The sequence below is a fragment of the Ctenopharyngodon idella genome, chromosome 14, assembly GCF_019924925.1.
Source record: "Ctenopharyngodon idella isolate HZGC_01 chromosome 14, HZGC01, whole genome shotgun sequence".
Classification (NCBI taxonomy): Eukaryota; Metazoa; Chordata; class Actinopteri; order Cypriniformes; family Xenocyprididae; genus Ctenopharyngodon; species Ctenopharyngodon idella.
Window position 1 is genome coordinate 23,894,712 of NC_067233.1, and position 22,359 is coordinate 23,917,070.

General features: G+C 39.2%; 1 protein-coding gene across 42 annotated transcripts in view; it reads right to left on the reverse strand.

Annotated features, from left to right (window-relative positions):
- Positions 1–22,359, reverse strand: part of LOC127525759 (protocadherin beta-15-like) — a 50,344-nt gene that overhangs the window by 18,240 nt on the left and 9,745 nt on the right. For 2 of the 42 annotated variants that reach the window (XM_051918675.1, XM_051918695.1), the window contains exons 2-3: positions 18,140–18,612; positions 12,661–13,649 (exon numbers count right to left, since the gene is read on the reverse strand). The exons of 1 other annotated variant lie outside the window; for it this stretch is intronic. In XM_051918675.1, the coding sequence (XP_051774635.1) occupies positions 12,661–13,649; positions 18,140–18,612 (1,462 nt within the window). Of the gene's footprint in view, positions 1–1,380; positions 5,677–7,018; positions 9,879–11,998; positions 14,172–17,065; positions 18,613–18,661; positions 19,078–22,359 lie in introns of those variants that run through there. 39 more of the 42 variants (XM_051918673.1, XM_051918672.1, XM_051918682.1 and 36 more) reach the window with 38 other exon arrangements.

The following is a 22,359-nucleotide window of genomic DNA, read 5'->3' on the forward strand; positions in this document are numbered from 1 at the left end:
GACAAAGTGATGTTAGAATAAAGAAAAAAAGACAAAAAAAAAAAAAAAAAAAGACAAAAACGATAAAAATGCGTTTGACAAAACGAGTAGTCAAAAGAACAATTCAGTTTCTGATTTATTTCTTTAAATGTCACCATAGGCTATCTGTAAACGCTTTAAATAAAAGAATAACGACTAAAAATAATGAAAAACTCAATAGTAACACGACTCAGGAAACATGATACATGGCTTACAATTGATCATACATGAGCAGAAAAATCTAAAAATAAATTAGACTAATTTATCGATATATATTTCAGACTTCAAACTAACCCTCAAAAATGTTCATGCTTTTAAAAGCACTTGAATGAGTCACGTGATCTTGTTATTTTAAAGAACCTGCATCGATGAAAGCAGTCAATTAAATTACATATACACATTTAATCTGTAAACCCAGTCCATAAGCATTTTTTTTCTAAAGAAAGTATTCTCGTGTGCGCATTATGTCCTTCCAGATCACAAGAACACAAATTTGACCAATCTATAAAGAATATACTTGTACAAGACAACGCAAATGATTGAATCATGGTGAGTATAACAAGACAAAAAAGGTGATATAACCGCTCAACATCATCTGTTGTCTACAGCGAACTGTGACGTCAGTTATATGACATCATATGAACAGAGTGGAGAGAAACAATGTGAATGCCAACGGTGGCAGTGGTTAATAGCAACACAGAGATCTGTAAATAGACACCGTATTGAGGAAAATCCACACCAGCAACAGACACTGCCTGTACAGCACCATGGACAGCAAATAGAAACATGCCATTTTACCTAAACTTACTATCCGATATATTTTTTAAACACGAGATGAAGACAAAGAGTAAATAAAAATATAGAGAAACTCGCCAACTATTCACACCGCATGGGGTCACATTACATGACTTTGTGCCACTTAATCTCAGTTTTTAACATTTCTGAAATCCCTTTAAAACCAAATATTTTTTGGAAAAATGTGTCTAATAACAAACTGGTGCTAATTCACTAAAGAAAAAAAAAACAAACAAACAAAAAAAAACATGCTTGTACAAGAAATTATTAAAGAAAACAAAAAAAAAAAAAAAAAAACCACTACTTGATATAGTTAATTTTCAGACTTCAAACTGACCCTATAAAATGTTAAAGTCTATGCCAATGAAGCAGTCAATACAGAACAGAAATAAATATTACATAATAATAAAAATCCTTTGTAAGTCCTACCTGAAACGAATCGTTCATTTCCGCATCAAGCCCTTCAAGATCATCCACAGCAGACTGAGTCTTTTTTTTAGAGTCAGGTCAGCAGTCAGTGTGCCCTCATTATAAGATCTGACGAACTTGAAGTCACTAGTGCGCGAGCCCGTGGTCAGGTACGCGTCATAATTGTAAGTGCTGCGGAGAGTTCCCGCGCCCTCCACCTCTGCGTAATTTGGAGGGAGATACGCGCTGGGAATGGCTACAGCTCCATCAAACAACAGTCTGGGCTTTCTCCTGCGACAAAACCTCACGGCCAGGATGATGATGATGAAGGTCAGGAAGAAAGTGGAAACGGACACCAGCGCGATGATCAAATAAAACGTCAGTTTGGAGCTGCTCTCGTCATGAGACATGTCTTTCAGTTCTGGAACTTCAGCCAAGTTATCTGATATGAGTAAATACAACGCGCACGTGGCTGAGAGAGAGGGCTGTCCGTTATCTCTCACGGACACAATAAGATTTCACCAACAAACAACTTTAAAAACTTTGAGTTTTGCATTATTAAAAAAAAAAAAAAAAAAAAAAAAAAAAATATATATATATATATATATATATATATATATATATATATGGATTCAAATATTTTGGATTTACATACCTAAAACACAATGATTCATAAAAAATGATTCAACAAATAGCCTATGTAATGACCAGACTAAAACTAGTTCATGGTCGATATAATCGCACAATGATGGCCCTGCTACAGTCAAGGGTTGTACAACTGAGATGTAACTTCCGAATATGACATCATGAACAGGGCGGAAAGACGCATAACATGAATGTCAGTGGTTGCAATTAAAACTTCAATTATAAAACGACAATAATATTTAACTGCTCTGACATAACTGGCGACTTATGGATATCACACACACACACACACACACACACACACGCACGCACGCACGCACGCACGCACACACACACACACACACACACACACACAAGACAGTATACAGACCTACCATCGTGTAAAATCCAAACCTTAAAAGGAACAGACACTGCCCTTTACAGCACTATGGACAGCAAATGGAAAAAATGGTATTTCTATTAAACTTCATATCCGAGTGTACAAGCATTTATAAAATAATACTTATATAATAATTTAAATACATTTATAAACTTATTTCACATAACAGAGACAACATGTGACTATATATAGAACCTTATCAACGATCCGCAATGTATAGGATCACATTATCCTGGGCCAGATTAAATAATCTCTATTGATCATTAATATTTCTGAAACCCCTTTTAAAACCAAAAATGTCTTGTATTATATTTAGGGATAAAGTTCCTCCACAAGATAAAGAGAATTTACTAAAATCCCAAATTAGTTGTGCAACCAATCAAATTCCGTTTACATGTCGTGGGCCTATAGCGGGTGATGTACTGTAGAACACTCGCGCAAACCTGCCATAAATGTAACTACTTGTAAAGACGTGAAACTGACCTTGAAATGTTCACACCTGCAAAAGACCACTTGAATGAGTCAAATCAAACAAGAGAACAGAGCCTATTGCCAATGGAAACAGTCGGTTTACAAGAAAAAATCACATTTAAATGTAAACACAGACCAACATAATTAAAAAGACTTGGTTAATCTTGAAATGAACAGCTCATTCCCCCGATTAATCCCTTGGGCAACAGAACATTACTGACATGAGAAATTACATGGATTCATGTATTTAACATTAATATCTCATCGATAAGATGAACACAAACTTTGCTAACACGATAAAAACTGAAAGGCTTTCAAAAGAACGAGGCAATTCTTTAGACACACACACACACACACACACACACACACACACACACACACAAAAAAAAAAAATCTACAAACAACTTTAATCACGTCGAATAAAAAAATATCTAGTCAAGGGGGGAGGGGGGAAGGGAAATAATCATGTAAAAATACATAATTCGTGACGCCTCATAACTTAAAACCGACCAAACATGACGAAAAAGTAAATTAATCCACTCAAATGTAGCCTTTTAAAAAATATTTTAAAATGACTCTCAAACAGATCCATATACATAAAATAAAGGATTCGAATGAGTCAGGAACTTGTGGTCTTATAAGAGACTGTTGGCAGTGAACGCGATCAGTTTTGAATGGAAATACACATAGAAATTGGACGACCAGATAAACCTATATCTGAAATCAACAAATAATTAAAGCAAATAGTCCTACCTGAAACGAGTCGCTCATTTCTGCATCAAGCCCTTCAAGATCATCCACAGCAGACTGAGTCTTTTTCAGAGTCAGGTCAGCAGTCAGTGTGCCCTCATTATAAGATCTGACGAACTTGAAGTCACTGGTGCGCGAGCCCGTGGTCAGGTACGCGTCATAATTGTAAGTGCTGCGGAGAGTTCCCGCGCCCTCCACCTCTGCGTAATTTGGAGGGAGATACGCGCTGGGAATGGCTACAGCTCCATCAAACAACAGTCTGGGCTTTCTCTTGCGACAAAACCTCACGGCCAGGATGATGATGATGAAGGTCAGGAAGAAGGTGGAAACGGACACCAGCGCGATGATCAAATAAAACGTCAGTTTGGAGCTGCTCTCGTCATGAGACATGTCTTTCAGTTCTGGAACTTCAGCCAAGTTATCTGATATGAGTAAATACAACGCGCACGTGGCTGAGAGAGAGGGCTGTCCGTTATCTCTCACGGACACAATAAGGTTCTGCTTCATGCTGTCAGATTCAGAAATGTCCCGCTGCGTCCTGATCTCCCCACTGTGGACACCGATAGTGAAAAGTCCCGGATCAGTCGCTTTAATAATGTGATACGAGAGCCACGCGTTCTGGCCAGAATCCGCGTCCACGGCGATCACCTTGGAGACCAGGGAGCCCGCCTGCGCGGCTTTGGGCACCATCTCGGTCATGAAGGAGTTTCCTTCCGGAGAGGGGTATAATATCTGAGGAGAGTTGTCATTCTCATCCGATATAAAGACACTCACGGTCACGTTACTGCTCAGAGGAGGAGAACCGTTGTCTCTGGCTAACACGAGCACTTTGAAACTCTTCAGCTGTTCGTAATCAAACGATCTCACGGCATGAATGACCCCGGTGTCTCCGTTAATGGATAGAAAGGAGGACACCGGTGCGCCATTGACATCAGAGGACAACAGAGAATAAACTACAGTGCCATTCTGTCTCCAGTCCGGGTCTGTAGCTGATACTGAACAAATAGAGGAGCCCGGTTTGTTATTTTCTTGTACATGAGCTCTGTAATTGTGCTCCTGAAATACAGGTGGATTATCATTCACGTCAGCTACAGTCAAGTGAAGATTCTTAGTGGAAGATAAAGGCGGAGAGCCCTCATCAGTAGCAGTGATTGTAAGATTATAATCAGAGAGCAGCTCGCGGTCTAATTCACCTGTGGTCACCAGAGAATAGTAATTTTTGATTGAAGGAACGAGTTTAAATGGGACGTTCTGCTGAATGGAGCAGCGCACCTGTCCGTTATTCTCAGAGTCTCTGTCCTGAACATTAATGATGCCAACCTCTGTACCGGGTAACGCGTTCTCTGGAATGGGACTATTCAGGGATTTAAGTATTATTATAGGGGCGTTATCATTGATATCAACAATACCTATTAATACTGTGGAATAACTGGCTAATCCTTGACCATCTTTGGCTTGAATGGGAAGTTCAATTGTACTCTCCACTTCATAATCAATTTGACCTGTTAGTTTAATCACACCAGATACTGCATCGATGAAGAATAGCTGTAGGACTTTTTGAGGTAAATGACCAAACGCATATGTCACTTCTCCATTTTGTCCCTCGTCAGCATCAGTAGCGCTCACTGTCACCACTACAGTATCTACAGGAGAATTTTCAGGCAGACTGACTTTATAGACGGCCTGACTAAAGACTGGAGCATTATCATTAGCATCCAGCACAGTGACGTGTATGGCTACAGTACCTGATCTCGGTGGAGTCCCGCCGTCTACCGCAGTAAGAATTAATGTCACCTCTTTCTGCTGCTCACGATCCAACTCTTTATTAAGAACTAGCTCTCCATATTTTCTTCCATTTGCCCTAGTAACTACATTAAGAAGAAAATGTTCATTATTTTGAAGTGTATATGACTGCACTTCATTTAGACCAATATCTGCATCGTACGCCTCTTCTAATAAGTAACGAGATCCTTTGACCGCTGATTCCCGTATCTCAAATTTTATAACATTTTCTTTGAACTGGGGTGAATTATCATTTATGTCCTCAATATTGAGAATGAAGTGATGCAGCTCTAAAGGATTTTCCAGCACGAGCTCATGTTTTATAACGCACGAAGCTTTCTTTCCACAAATCTCCTCTCTGTCGATTCTCTCCGCTACGGTCAGTTCTCCAGTATTCAGATTAATGTCACAGTATCGTTTTCTGTTACCTTCAGCATCAATACGAGCCTTACGAGATGACAGTCTGTTCACATCGAGCCCGAGATCCTTTGCTATATTTCCAATCACAGATCCGCGTTTCATCTCCTCCGGGAAAGAATAGCTCACGTCTCCATAAGCGGTGTGCGCCATCAGCACGAAGAACAAAAGACCGAACATCTCGGCAGCGAAGCAGAACTTTTGAAATGCCTAAGAAATTAAATCCAGAAACACAACAACGTACATGTAAAAGGAAAACATAAATACAGATCTGAATTTAGAAATGTAGACAGAAGTATAGTATATGAGGCAGTCTCCGTCGACGATTTTCTATAATGAGGCGAGCTCAAAGTCCTGTGTATGACATCAGAATCAGGGTGGAGAGATGTGTACTGAACACACACATGGTTTTGCAGGTGAACAGCGACACTGTGAGTTAAAATAAGAAACTGCATGACATTCATATCTCTGACAGGATTAAGTGCTGGAATATACACCGAACTTGGCATATACTGAAGTATTTTGAGAATCAAGAACAAGCAGCGACATTCAGTGAAGATTGGGAGATTAAAAACCCCCACAACATTTAAGGTACTAATACAAAAAAGAAAGAAAGAAAGACAGAAAGAAAGAAAGAAAGAAAGAAAGAAAGAAAGAAAGAAAGAAAAGCGGTATAGAGGGCTACATTATTTATGTGCAAAAAATCCAAATACCAAGAATAAATGCAGATGCAGCACCATGGACAGCAAAAATAAAACCTGCTCAATGCTAATTCCATTTCTACTTCAATGGCATTTAAAAATATCGACATCAGAATGTAATTGCCTTTATAAGTCACATTCACATAAGAGACATCGATGAGAAAAACGTAAAATTAAATAAATCTCAATAGTAACACCACTCGTGAAATATGATACATGACTTACAATTGATCATACATGAGCAGAAAAATCTAACAATAAATTAGACTAATTCATCGAGCTATACTTCAGACTTTAAAATTAACCTCATAAATGTTCATGTGTCTAAAAGCACTTGAACGAGCCACATGATCTTGTTATTTTAAAGAGCCTGTGGTCGATGAAAGCAGTCAGTTAAATTACATATACACATTTAATCTGTAAACCCAGTCCATAAGCATTTTTTTCTAAAGAAAGTATTCTCGTGTGCGCATTATGTCCTTCCAGATCACAAGAACACAAATTTGACCAATCTATAGAGAATATACTTGTACAAGACAACGCAAATGATTGAATCATGGTGAGTATAACAAGACAAATATGTGAAGAAACCGCTCAACATCATCTGTTGTCTACAGCGAACTGTGACGTCAGTTATATGACATCATATGAACAGAGTGGAGAAAAACAATGTAAAGGCCAACGGTGGCAGTGGTTAATAGCAACACAGAGGTCAATTAGGAAACTAATAGCTCTGACAATAAATGCCAAAACGTGGATACAACACTTGAAATGTCTTCACAGTATCAAAGGCCTGGATCAAACAAACATTCTCGTAGAATTGAAAAGAGAACAAGCTCGATTTTCAAGAGAATCTATTAAATCTACACACACACACACACACACACACACACACTACATTACACTACACTACACACACACACACACAAAGATAACATGCTTGTACAAGAAATTATAAAAAATAAATAAATAAATAAAAAAAAAACACTACTTGATATAGTTACTTTTCAGACTTCAAACTGACCCTATAAAATGTTAAACTCTATGCCAATGAAAGCAGTCAATACAGAACAGAAATGAATATTAAATAATAATAAAAATCCTTTGTTAGTCCTACCTGAAACGAATCGTTCATTTCCGCATCAAGTCCTTCAAGATCATCCACAGCAGACTGAGTCTTTTTCAGAGTCAGGTCAGCAGTCAGTGTGCCCTCATTATAAGATCTGACGAACTTGAAGTCACTAGTGCGCGAGCCCGTGGTCAGGTACGCGTCATAATTGTAAGTGCTGCGGAGAGTTCCCGCGCCCTCCACCTCTGCGTAATTTGGAGGGAGATACGCGCTGGGAATGGCTACAGCTCCATCAAACAACAGTCTGGGCTTTCTCCTGCGACAAAACCTCACGGCCAGGATGATGATGATGAAGGTCAGGAAGAAAGTGGAAACGGACACCAGCGCGATGATCAAATAAAACGTCAGTTTGGAGCTGCTCTCGTCATGAGACATGTCTTTCAGTTCTGGAACTTCAGCCAAGTTATCTGATATGAGTAAATACAACGCGCACGTGGCTGAGAGGGAGGGCTGTCCGTTATCTCTCACGGACACAATAAGGTTCTGCTTCATGCTGTCAGATTCAGAAATGTCCCGCTGCGTCCTGATCTCCCCGCTGTGGACACCGATAGTGAAAAGTCCCGGATCAGTGGCTTTAATAATGTGATACGAGAGCCACGCGTTCTGGCCAGAATCCGCGTCCACGGCGATCACCTTGGAGACCAGGGAGCCCGCCTGCGCAGCTCTGGGCACCATCTCGGTCATGAAGGAGTTTCCTTCCGGAGAGGGGTATAATATCTGAGGAGAGTTGTCATTCTCATCCGATATGAAGACACTCACGGTCACGTTACTGCTCAGAGGAGGAGAACCGTTGTCTCTGGCTAACACGAGCACTTTGAAACTCTTCAGCTGTTCGTAATCAAACGATCTCACGGCATGAATGACCCCGGTGTCTCCGTTAATGGATAGAAAGGAGGACACCGGTGCGCCATTGACATCAGAGGACAACAGAGAATAAACTACAGTGCCATTCTGTCTCCAGTCCGGGTCTGTAGCTGATACTGAACAAATAGAGGAGCCCGGTTTGTTATTTTCTTGCACATGAGCTCTGTAATTGTGCTCCTGAAATACAGGTGGATTATCATTCACGTCAGCTACAGTCAAGTGAAGATTCTTAGTGGAAGATAAAGGCGGAGAGCCCTCATCAGTAGCAGTGATTGTAAGATTATAATCAGAGAGCAGCTCGCGGTCTAATTCACCCGTGGTCACCAGAGAATAGTAATTTTTGATTGAAGGAACGAGTTTAAATGGGACGTTCTGCTGAATGGAGCAGCGCACCTGTCCGTTATTCTCAGAGTCTCTGTCCTGAACATTAATGATGCCAACCTCTGTACCGGGTAACGCGTTCTCAGGAACGGGACTATTCAGAGATTTGATTACAAGAATGGGGGGATTGTCATTTATGTCAGTAATTTCTATTACCACTTTTGTGTCTGAGGAAAGACCATACCCATCCTTTGCCTCGACAATAATTTCATATCTTGATTCATCTTCAAAATCTATTGGCCCTTTCACGGAAATTTGTCCAGTCTGATGATCCAATGAAAAAGATTCTTTTGAATATTCGGATAAATGACCAAATTCATAGGTCACTTCTCCATTTTGTCCCTCGTCAGCATCAGTAGCGCTCACTGTCACCACTACAGTATCTATAGGAGAATTTTCAGGCAGACTGACTTTATAGACGGCCTGACTAAAGACTGGAGCATTATCATTAGCATCCAGCACAGTGACGTGTATGGCTACAGTACCTGATCTCGGTGGAGTCCCGCCGTCTACCGCAGTAAGAATTAATGTCACTTCCTTCTGCTGCTCACGATCCAACTCTTTATCCAACACTAACTCGATGTACTTGCCTCCATCTGTCTTTGAATTCACTGCTAAAATAAAATTTAAATTTCTCTCTAATATGTATGTTTGCACTGAATTGTGGCCGACATCTGAATCACGAGCCTCAATGACACGAAAACGAGCACCTTTATCGGCATTTTCACTTATTTCGAGCTTGATTACATCTTTGGGAAATATTGGCGTATTATCATTAATGTCTTGGATTTGTAGGACAACACGATGCGATTCCAAAGGATTTTCTAATACAAATTCAAAATTAAGCGCACAAGAAAGCCTCTCCTTACAAAGCCCCTCTCTATCTATCCGATCGGCCACTATCAATTCTCCAGTCCTCAGATTAATGTCACAGTATCGTTTTCTGTTACCTTCAGTATCAATACGAGCCTTACGAGATGACAGTCTGTTCACATCGAGCCCGAGATCCTTTGCTATATTTCCAATCACAGATCCGCGTTTCATCTCCTCCGGGAAAGAATAGCTCACGTCTCCATAAGCGGTGTGCGCCATCAGCACGAAGAACAAAAGACCAAACATCTCGACAGCAAAGCAGAACCTTGAAAATGCTTCAGATGTTAATCAGAAATTAAATCCAGAAAAACAACACAAATATAAAACTCAATGTAGAATAATAGCCAGAAGGACAGTATTAGCAGCAAACAGTCGCCGTTCGATGATTTTCTGTATCTAGACGAGACTGAAACCCTCTATGACATCAGAAACAGGGTGGAGAGATGTGTACTGAACACACACAATGTTTTATAGGTGAACAGCGACACTGTGAGTTAACGGAAAAAACTGCATGAGATTTACCTTTCTCATAGGATTAAGCCTTGGAACATGCACTGAACAGATGAAATGTACTTAAAATTATTTTGCAAAACCAGAGGCAGCAGTAACATTCTCTGAAGAATGGGAGATCGAAATTACCACAGCATTTAGGCCTACAGTATTTACAATAAATAAATAAATAGAAAACAAAAAGGTGCCAGCTACACTGTGTATGAGTGGAAAAAAACACCAGTGCAGTGCAACAGTTTAGCACCATGGACAGCAACAGGAAAGAAAAAAAAAATTACTACGCCATTTCCTATTCGGCTAAAATAGTAAAATAGTAATATTGCTTTATTTTCTTTATAAGCCATTTTCATATAAAGGGTGAAAACTAAAAGACAACAAAACATCAATGATGAAAAATAAAAAATAAGACTGCTTAAAAACAGTAACATTTAATTAAACCACAAAAGACAGAATATGCACAAACTGATATTAAAAAAGTCGAATGAGAGGCAAAACGATTAGTCAACAGAAGGAGACAGATTTCACCAACAAACAACTTTAAAAACTTTGAGTTTTGCATTATTTAAAAAAAAAAAAAAAAAAAAAAAAATATATATATATATATATATATATATATATATATATATATATATATATATATATATATGGATTCAAATATTTTGGATTTACATACCTAAAACACAATGATTCATAAAAAATGATTCAACAAATAGCCTATGTAATGACCAGACTAAAACTAGTTCATGGTCGATATAATCGCACAATGATGGCCCTGCTACAGTCAAGGGTTGTACAACTGAGATGTAACTTCCGAATATGACATCATGAACAGGGCGGAAAGACGCATAACATGAATGTCAGTGGTTGCAATTAAAACTTCAATTATAAAACCACAATAATATTTAACTGCTCTGACATAACTGGCGACTTATGGATATCACACACACACACACACGCACGCACGCACACACACACACACACACACACACACACACACACACACACACACACACAAGACAGTATACAGACCTACCATCGTGTAAAATCCAAACCTTAAAAGGAACAGACACTGCCCTTTACAGCACTATGGACAGCAAATGGAAAAAATGGTATTTCTATTAAACTTCATATCCGAGTGTACAAGCATTTATAAAATAATACTTATATAATAATTTAAATACATTTATAAACTTATTTCACATAACAGAGACAACATGTGACTATATATAGAACCTTATCAACGATCCGCAATGTATAGGATCACATTATCCTGGGCCAGATTAAATAATCTCTATTGATCATTAATATTTCTGAAACCCCTTTTAAAACCAAAAATGTCTTGTATTATATTTAGGGATAAAGTTCCTCCACAAGATAAAGAGAATTTACTAAAATCCCAAATTAGTTGTGCAACCAATCAAATTCCGTTTACATGTCGTGGGCCTATAGCGGGTGATGTACTGTAGAACACTCGCGCAAACCTGCCATAAATGTAACTACTTGTAAAGACGTGAAACTGACCTTGAAATGTTCACACCTGCAAAAGACCACTTGAATGAGTCAAATCAAACAAGAGAACAGAGCCTGTTGCCAATGGAAACAGTCGGTTTACAAGAAAAATCACATTTAAATGTAAACACAGACCAACATAATTAAAAAGACTTGGTTAATCTTGAAATGAACAGCTCATTCCCCCGATTAATCCCTTGGGCAACAGAACATTACTGACATGAGAAATTACATGGATTCATGTATTTAACATTAATATCTCATCGATAAGATGAACACAAACTTTGCTAACACGATAAAAACTGAAAGGCTTTCAAAGGAACAAGGCAATTCTTTAGACACACACACACACACACACACACACACACACACACACACACAAAAAAAAATCTACAAACAACTTTAATCACGTCGAATAAAAAAATATCTAGTCAAGGGGGGAGGGGGGAAGGGAAATAATCATGTAAAAATACATAATTCGTGACGCCTCATAACTTAAAACCGACCAAACATGACGAAAAAGTAAATTAATCCACTCAAATGTAGCCTTTTAAAAATATTTTAAAATGACTCTCAAACAGATCCATATACATAAAATAAAGGATTCGAATGAGTCAGGAACTTGTGGTCTTATAAGAGACTGTTGGCAGTGATCGCGATCAGTTTTGAATGGAAATACACATAGAAATTGGACGACCAGATAAACCTATATCTGAAATCAACAAATAATTAAAGCAAATAGTCCTACCTGAAACGAGTCGCTCATTTCCGCATCAAGCCCTTCAAGATCATCCACAGCAGACTGAGTCTTTTTCAGAGTCAGGTCAGCAGTCAGTGTGCCCTCATTATAAGATCTGACGAACTTGAAGTCACTAGTGCGCGAGCCCGTGGTCAGGTACGCGTCATAATTGTAAGTGCTGCGGAGAGTTCCCGCGCCCTCCACCTCTGCGTAATTTGGAGGGAGATACGCGCTGGGAATGGCTACAGCTCCATCAAACAACAGTCTGGGCTTTCTGCTGCGACAAAACCTCACGGCCAGGATGATGATGATGAAGGTCAGGAAGAAAGTGGAAACGGACACCAGCGCGATGATCAGATAAAACGTCAGTTTGGAGCTGCTCTCGTCATGAGACATGTCTTTCAGTTCTGGAACTTCAGCCAAGTTATCTGATATGAGTAAATACAACGCGCACGTGGCTGAGAGAGAGGGCTGTCCGTTATCTCTCACGGACACAATAAGGTTCTGTTTCATGCTGTCAGATTCAGAAATGTCCCGCTGCGTCCTGATCTCCCCGCTGTGGACACCGATAGTGAAAAGTCCCGGATCAGTGGCTTTGATAATGTGATACGAGAGCCACGCGTTCTGGCCAGAATCCGCGTCCACGGAGATCACCTTGGAGACCAGAGAGCCCGCCTGCGCAGCTTTGGGCACCATCTCGGTCATGAAGGAGTTTCCTTCCGGAGAGGGGTATAATATCTGAGGGGAGTTGTCATTCTCATCCGATATGAAGACACTCACGCTCACGTTACTGCTCAGAGGAGGAGAACCGTTGTCTCTGGCTAACACGAGCACTTTGAAACTCTTCAGCTGTTCGTAATCAAACGATCTCACGGCATGAATGACCCCGGTGTCTCCGTTAATGGATAGAAAGGAGGACACCGGTGCGCCATTGACATCAGAGGACAACAGAGAATAAACTACAGTGCCATTCTGTCTCCAGTCCGGGTCTGTAGCTGATACTGAACAAATAGAGGAGCCCGGTTTGTTATTTTCTTGCACATGAGCTCTGTAATTGTGCTCCTGAAATACAGGTGGATTATCATTCACGTCAGCTACAGTCAAGTGAAGATTCTTAGTGGAAGATAAAGGTGGAGAGCCCTCATCAGTAGCAGTGATTGTAAGATTATAATCAGAGAGCAGCTCGCGGTCTAATTCACCTGTGGTCACCAGAGAATAGTAATTTTTGATTGAAGGAACGAGTTTAAATGGGACGTTCTGCTGAATGGAGCAGTGCACCTGTCCGTTATTCTCGGAGTCTCTGTCCTGAACATTAATGATGCCAACCTCTGTACCGGGTAACGCGTTCTCAGGAATGGAGATTTTAACAGATTTAGTCATTATTGTAGGGGCGTTATCATTGACATCAATAACATCTATTATTACTGTACAATGACTGGCTAATCCTTGACCATCTTTAGCTTGAATCGGCAGTTCAATTAAACTCTCCTCCTCATAATCAATTAGTCCTGCTAGTTTAATCTCTCCAGACAACGAATCGAGAGAAAATATGTTCAGAAGGCGTTCGGATACATGACCAAATTCATAAATCACTTCTCCATTTTGTCCCTCGTCAGCATCAGTAGCGCTCACTGTCACCACTACAGTATCTACAGGAGAATTTTCAGGCAGACTGACTTTATAGACGGCCTGACTAAAGACTGGAGCATTATCATTAGCATCCAGCACAGTGACGTGTATGGCTACAGTACCTGATCTCGGTGGAGTCCCGCCGTCTACCGCAGTAAGAATTAATGTCACCTCTTTCTGCTGCTCACGATCCAACTCTTTATTAAGAACTAACTCGCCATATTTTCTTCCATTTGCACGCGTTAGGACACTAAGAAGAAAGTGTTCATTGTTCTGCAACACATAATTCTGCACTGAATTCATTCCAATATCCGCATCGTGGGCCTCATCTAATAAATAACGAGATCCTTTGACCGCTGATTCCTGTGTTTCAAATTTTATTACACTTTGTTTGAATTGCGGTGAATTATCATTTATGTCCTCAATACTGAGAATGAAGTGATGCAGTTCTAAAGGATTTTCCAGCACGAGCTCCTGTTTAATAACACATGAAGCTTTCTTTCCACAAATCTCCTCTCTGTCGATTCTCTCCGCTACGGTCAGTTCTCCAGTATTCAGATTAATGTCACAGTATCGTTTTCTGTTACCTTCCTTATCAATTCGCGCCTCTCGACTTGATAGTTTGTCCACATCGAGCCCGAGATCCTTTGCTATATTTCCAATCACAGATCCGCGTTTCATCTCCTCCGGGAAAGAATAGCTCACGTCTCCATAAGCGGTGTGCGCCATCAGCACGAAGAACAAAAGACCAAACATCTCAACAGCAAAGCAGAACGTTTGAAATGCCTATGAAATGAAATTCATGAACACAACAATGTACATGTAAAAGGAAAAAATAAATACAGATCTGAATTTAGAAATGTAGACAGAAGTACAGTATATGAGGCAATGTCCGTCGACTATTTTCTATAATGAGGCGAACTCAAAGTCCTGTGTATGACATCAGAATCAGGGTGGAGAGATGTGTACTGAACACACACATGGTTTTGCAGGTGAACAGCGACACTGTGAGTTAAAATAAGAAACTGCATGACATTCATATCTCTGACAGGATTAAATGCTGAGATGATTTAGGATCAAACCCCCCCAAAATCAAGACTAAATGCTGATGCAGCACCATGGACAGCAACAGTAAAACCTGCTCTGTTTTTCAAATTCCTACGTAACTGGCATTTAAAAATAGCTGACATCGGAATTCAATTTCCTTTATAAACCAAATTTCACATAGCCTAAAAGAGACACCGATGAGGAAAAAAACAAAACAAAAAAAAACAAAAAAAAAAAACAACGTACAATGACATAAACAGCAACATTTTATCAAAGATTCGATTACAAACATCCGCATCCCCGCATCCATATTAGCACAAAAAGGGATTTTAGATAAAATGATACAATGAGCTTGACAAAAGTATTAGTGAACAGAAAGAGTCAGTTTTCAGATTCATTTAAAATGTCACCAACAGATATAGGATAACTGTAAACTTTTTGAATTAAAAAAAAAAAAAAAAATGCTAAAGTGACGTAAAAAGAATGAAAAACATGATATATGACTTAGAATTGATCATACATCAGCAGGAACATTTTAAAAACAAAAAAGACTAGACTTCAGACTTTAAACTGAACCTCACAAATGTTCGTGTGTCTAAAAGCACTTGAATGAGCCACATGATAATGCTATTTGAAAGAGTCCGTTGCCAATGAAAGCAGTCAGTTAAATTACATTTACACATCTAATCTGTAAACCCAGTCCATAAGCATTTATAAAGAAAGTATTCGTTAGTCCTGTTTGAGTCACTCATGTCCGCATTATGTCCTTCAAGATCACAAGAACATAAATTTGACCAATTTATAAAAAACACACATGTTCAAGACAATGCAAATGATTGAATCTAATTCATGGTCAATATAATAAAACAAAAGGTGATGAAACCGCTCAACATCATCTGTTGTGTACAGCGAACTGTGATGTCAGTTATATGACATCATATGAACATAGTGGAGAGAAACAATGTAAAGGCCAACGGTTTCACTTGTGAACAGCAATATAGAGTTCAATTATGAAACTCTAAAATCCCTGACAATAAATGGCAAGGATATAACACTTTTGATATACTTGAAATGACTTCACAATATTAAAAATGCCCGGCACAACCAAACATTCTCATAGGATTTAAAGAGAACAAGCTCGATTTTCAGGAGCATCTATTCGTTAAAAAACACGACTGTATTCAGTCAGACTCAGTAGAAATGGCAAAACTTCACCAGCGACAGACACTGCCTGTACAACACCATGGACAGCGAATAGAAATATTCCCTTTCTACTATAACCTACTACCTGAGTGAACCGAGTTAAAAAACAAAAACAAAAAAACATTAATCTTTTTAAAAGCAATTCACATTACAGACAACACGAAAGGAAGGCAAAAAAATAAAGAAAAAAATATATAACTAATTGCATCGACACATCACGAGTCTATTTTGAGACACTTAAATAATCTCAATTGATAATCAATATTTATGAAATTCCGTTTAAAACCAATTATTTCTGGAAGAATGTGTCTAATAACAAGTAGTTTCGTACAATTTGTCTCTTATTATAAAAAAAAAAAAAAAAAAAAAAAAAAAGAAAGGTATTGATCTGCGTGTACACGATGTGGGTCTATAGCGGGAGATATGGAATACTTGCGCAAACAGAACTACAAGCTAACATTTAAAAATAAATTATTATTGAAATAGATAATTTCAAACTAACCCTCTACAAATATTACGTGAATGAGCCACGCAATATGTTTCAAAAACAGAGCCTTTTGCCAAAGAAAAGTCAGCATAGAGCACAAATAAAAAAACATAAATAAAAGTCTTAGTCCTACCTGAAATGAGTCGCTCATTTCTGCATCAAGCCCTTCAAGATCATCTACAGCAGACTGAGTCTTTTTCAGAGTCAGGTCAGCAGTCAGTGTGCCCTCATTATAAGATCTGACGAACTTGAAGTCACTAGTGCGCGAGCCCGTGGTCAGGTACGCGTCATAATTGTAAGTGCTGCGGAGAGTTCCAGCGCCCTCCACCTCTGCGTAATTTGGAGGGAGATACGCGCTGGGAATGGCTACAGCTCCATCAAACAACAGTCTGGGCTTTCTCTTGCGACAAAACCTCACGGCCAGGATGATGATGATGAAGGTCAGGAAGAAAGTGGAAACGGACACCAGCGCAATGATCAGATAAAACGTCAGTTTGGAGCTGCTCTCGTCATGAGACATGTCTTTCAGTTCTGGAACTTCAGCCAAGTTATCTGATATGAGTAAATACAAGGCGCACGTGGCTGAGAGAGAGGGCTGTCCGTTATCTCTCACGGACACAATAAGGTTCTGTTTCATGCTGTCAGATTCAGAAATGTCCCGCTGCGTCCTGATCTCCCCGCTGTGGACACCGATAGAGAAAAGTCCCGGATCAGTCGCTTTAATAATGTGATACGAGAGCCACGCGTTCTGGCCAGAATCCGCGTCCACGGCGATCACCTTGGAGACCAGGGAGCCCGCCTGCGCAGCTTTGGGCACCATCTCGGTCATGAAGGAGTTTCCTTCCGGAGAGGGGTATAATATCTGAGGGGAGTTGTCATTCTCCTCCGATATGAAGACACTCACGCTCACGTTACTGCTCAGAGGAGGAGAACCGTTGTCTCTGGCTAACACGAGCACTTTGAAACTCTTCAGCTGTTCGTAATCAAACGATCTCACGGCATGAATGACCCCGGTGTCTCCGTTAATGGATAGAAAGGAGGACACCGGTGCGCCATTGACATCAGAGGACAACAGAGAATAAACTACAGTGCCATTCTGTCTCCAGTCCGGGTCTGTAGCTGATACTGAACAAATAGAGGATCCCGGTTTGTTATTTTCTTGCACATGAGCTCTGTAATTGTGCTCCTGAAATACAGGTGGATTATCATTCACGTCAGCTACAGTCAAGTGAAGATTCTTAGTGGAAGATAAAGGCGGAGAGCCCTCATCAGTAGCAGTGATTGTAAGATTATAATCAGAGAGCAGCTCGCGGTCTAATTCACCTGTGGTCACCAGAGAATAGTAATTTTTGATTGAAGGAACGAGCTTAAATGGGACATTCTGCTGAATGGAGCAGCGCACCTGTCCGTTATTCTCAGAGTCTCTGTCCTGAACATTAATGATGCCAACCTCTGTACCGGGTAACGCGTTCTCAGGAACGGGACTATTCAAAGACTTAATCACTATTTTAGGGGCGTTATCATTGACATCAATAATATCTATTAGTACTGTACAATGACTGGCTAACCCTTGACCATCTTTAGCTTGAATTGGCAGTTCGATGGAACTCTCCTCCTCGTAATCCATGAGTCCCTTTATTTTAATCTCTCCAGAATTTGCATCAAGGAAAAATAATTGCCGGGTCATTTCGGATAAATGACTAAATGCATATGTCACCTCTCCATTTTGTCCCTCGTCAGCATCAGTAGCGCTCACTGTCACCACTACAGTATCTACAGGAGAATTTTCAGGCAGACTGACTTTATAGACGGCCTGACTAAAGACTGGAGCATTATCATTAGCATCCAGCACAGTGACGTGTATGGCTACAGTACCTGATCTCGGTGGAGTCCCGCCGTCTACCGCAGTAAGAACTAATGTCACCTCTTTCTGCTGCTCACGATCCAACTCTTTATTAAGAACTAACTCGCCATATTTCCTTCCATTTTCCCTGGTAAGTACATTAAGAAGAAAGTGTCCATTGTTTTGAAGTGTATATGACTGCACTGAATTCATACCAATATCCGCATCGTGGGCCTCATCTAATAAATAACGAGATCCTTTGACCGCTGATTCCTGTATTTCGAATTCAATAACACTCTCTGTGAACTGTGGTGAATTATCATTTATGTCTTCAATATTGAGAATGAAACGATGCAATTCTAGAGGACTTTCAAGAACAAGCTCCTGATTTATGATACATGAAGCTTTCTTTCCACAAAGTCCCTCTCTGTCGATTCTCTCCGCTACGGTCAGTTCTCCAGTATTCAGATTAATGTCACAGTATCGTTTTCTGTTACCTTCAGTATCAATACGAGCCTTACGAGATGACAGTCTGTTCACATCGAGTCCGAGATCCTTTGCTATATTTCCAATCACAGATCCGCGTTTCATCTCCTCCGGGAAAGAATAGCTCACGTCTCCATAAGCGGTGTGCGCCATCAGCACGAAGAACAAAAGACCAAACATCTCGACAGCAAAACAGAACCTTTGAAATGCCTCAGTTATTAAGCAGAAATTAAATCCAGCAATACAATTAACATATGAAAGAAAACAAATAAATAAGTCAATGTATAATAATAGCCACACTATTCGAAATAATCAGTCGCCGTCGATGATTTTCTGTAACTAGACGAGCTTGAAGTCCTGTGTATGACATCAGAATCAGGGTGGAGAGATGTGTACTAAAGACACATATTGTTTTGCAGGTGAACAGCGACACTATGAGTTAAAATAAGAAACTGCATGACATATATCTAATAGAGTTAAGTGTCTGTTACATAGGCTAGTTAAAGAGAGAGCAAAACACCAAACACCAAGAGTAGCTGACAGTGCAGCATCATGGACAGCAAAAGGAAACCCTGCCCTGTGCAATTTCTATCCAGATTAAAACGGCGTTTTAAAAGTTTCAAACAAAGGACATTGCTTTTATAAGCCAAATTCACATAACAAAGACATTGTTGAGAAAAACTCTAAACTACTTAAAACAGCAGCATTTTGTCTAAAGAAATAATAACAAACTCCAGAATTTATGTATAGAGATGTATTGATGTCACACAAAAAGTGAAAATGAGCTTATAAGAAACATTAGCTGACAGAACGAGACACATCAGATTCCTTTAAAAAATCCTACAACTTAAAGCTATTTGTATCTAAAATATTAGATGCATTTTCCATTTCAGTTTATTGCCATATAGGCTTCAAAACTATTTCATGGCAGATAGAGGTAGTAATAAGACAATTTGTAAACAGCTAAAAGGGTCAATTCTATAAAGTGTCCCTTAGCTACTGACAAAAAGAATGAAAATCCTATTTCATCAGTATTTCATGACTTAAAATTGCTCATTCATAGGCAGAAAGAAATCTAAATCTACATTATAAAAAGAACAATGAAGCTACTTCTGAGACGTTAAAATGAACTTCAAAATATTTAAGAGCTTGTTGTTAGTAAAGTGGTCTAATGAAATACTAACTTATTTAAACACAGAACAATATATATATATATATATATATATATATATATATATATATATATATATATATATATAGTTTTTTAAGAATACTTTGTTCTTTCTACTCGAAAAGAATCACTCGTTCGCATCAAGTCCCTCAAAATCACAAGAAAACAATTTTAGCCATATTAGAAATAATCCACGTGTAAAAGGCAACTCAAATTTTAGAACATAGTTCATGCATAAACTCTTAAAGGGCTGGAATTAAAGGTCAAAACATGAATATAACACTTTTTATGCTAATGAAGTACGTCATCAAAGGGCCAGAAAAAAACAAACATTCTCTGAGGAAGTGAAAAGAGAACTAGCTGAATTTCTATAACATCTACTCGTAAAGAAAACACGCTTGTATACAGACCTACATTCTACATAGTATAAGAGCAAATCCTCAACAGCATCAGACACTGCCTGTACAGCACCATGGACAGTAAACAGAAATATATGCCATCCCTACTAAATCTTAAAAATAATGAAATAAGAATTTAAATCCTTAATAAAATTAATTTACATAAGAGACAACGATAGGACTGCAAAAATATAAGAATATTACCAATGACCCACAATGCGAGTGATCACATTACATGCGTTTATCCTGGGCCACATAATCTCAATGTAATTGCTTATTACCATTTCTGAAACCCTTAGTTTTGTTGGTGTAGCCTTATATATTTAGGTTGCTTCAGTAATGTTAAGTAATATATATATATTACAGGTATATTTATATATATATATATATATATATATATATATATATATATATATATATATATTTTTTTTTTTTTTTTTTTTTATAAAATCAGTTAATTTAGATGTTACCACATAAATCACATTTTTAGTTTACCATTTTTCAGTGAGGGTTGGAACTAAACTCTGCAGGATAGTGGCCCTCCAGGGAATCAGTTTAATACCTCTGGGAGATTAAAAAAAGACATGCGCCTCGAGAAGATAAGTTACTAACAGATTCAGCATTTGTACAATATGAACATTATTCACTAAGATTCTGCTTCTACAATCTATCAAAATTGCGTGTGCATACGATGTGGGCCTATTGTGGATGATGTATTATAGAATACTAGCATAAACGTTCATATACAGTGGGTACGGAAAGTATTCAGACCCCCTTAAATTTTTCACTCTTTGTTATATTGCAGCCATTTGCTATAATCATTTAAGTTTTTTTTTTTTCCTCATTAATGTACACACAGCACCCCATATTGACAGAAAAACACAGAATTGTTGACATTTTTGCAGATTTATTAAAAAATAAAAACTTAAATATCACATGGTCCTAAGTATTCAGATCCTTTGCTGTGACACTCATATATTTAACTCAGGTGCTGTCCATTTCTTCTGATCATCCTTGAGATGGTTCTACACCTTCATTTGAGTCCAGCTGTGTTTGATTATACTGATTGGACTTGATTAGGAAAGCCACACACCTGTCTATATAAGACCTTACAGCTCACAGTGCATGTCAGAGCAAATGAGAATCATGAGGTCAAAGGAACTGCCTGAAGAGCTCAGAGACAGAATTGTGGCAAGGCACAGATCTGGCCAAGGTTACAAAAAAATTTCTGCTGCACTTAAGGTTCCTAAGAGCACAGTGGCCTCCATAATCCTTAAATGGAAGACGTTTGGGACGACCAGAACCCTTCCTAGAGCTGGCCGTCCGGCCAAACTGAGCTATCGGGGGAGAAGAGCCTTGGTGAGAGAGGTAAAGAAGAACCCAAAGATCACTGTGGCTGAGCTCCAGAGATGCAGTCGGGAGATGGGAGAAAGTTGTAGAAAGTCAACCATCACTGCAGCCCTCCACCAGTCGGGGCTTTATGGCAGAGTGGCCCGACGGAAGCCTCTCCTCAGTGCAAGACACATGAAAGCCTGCATGGAGGACTCCAAGATGGTGAGAAATAAGATTCTCTGGTCTGATGAGACCAAGATAGAACTTTTTGGCCTTAATTCTAAGCAGTATGTGTGGAGAAAACCAGGCACTGCTCATCACCTGTCCAATACAGTCCCAACAGTGAAGCATGGTGGTGGCAGCATCATGCTGTGGGGGTGTTTTTCAGCTGC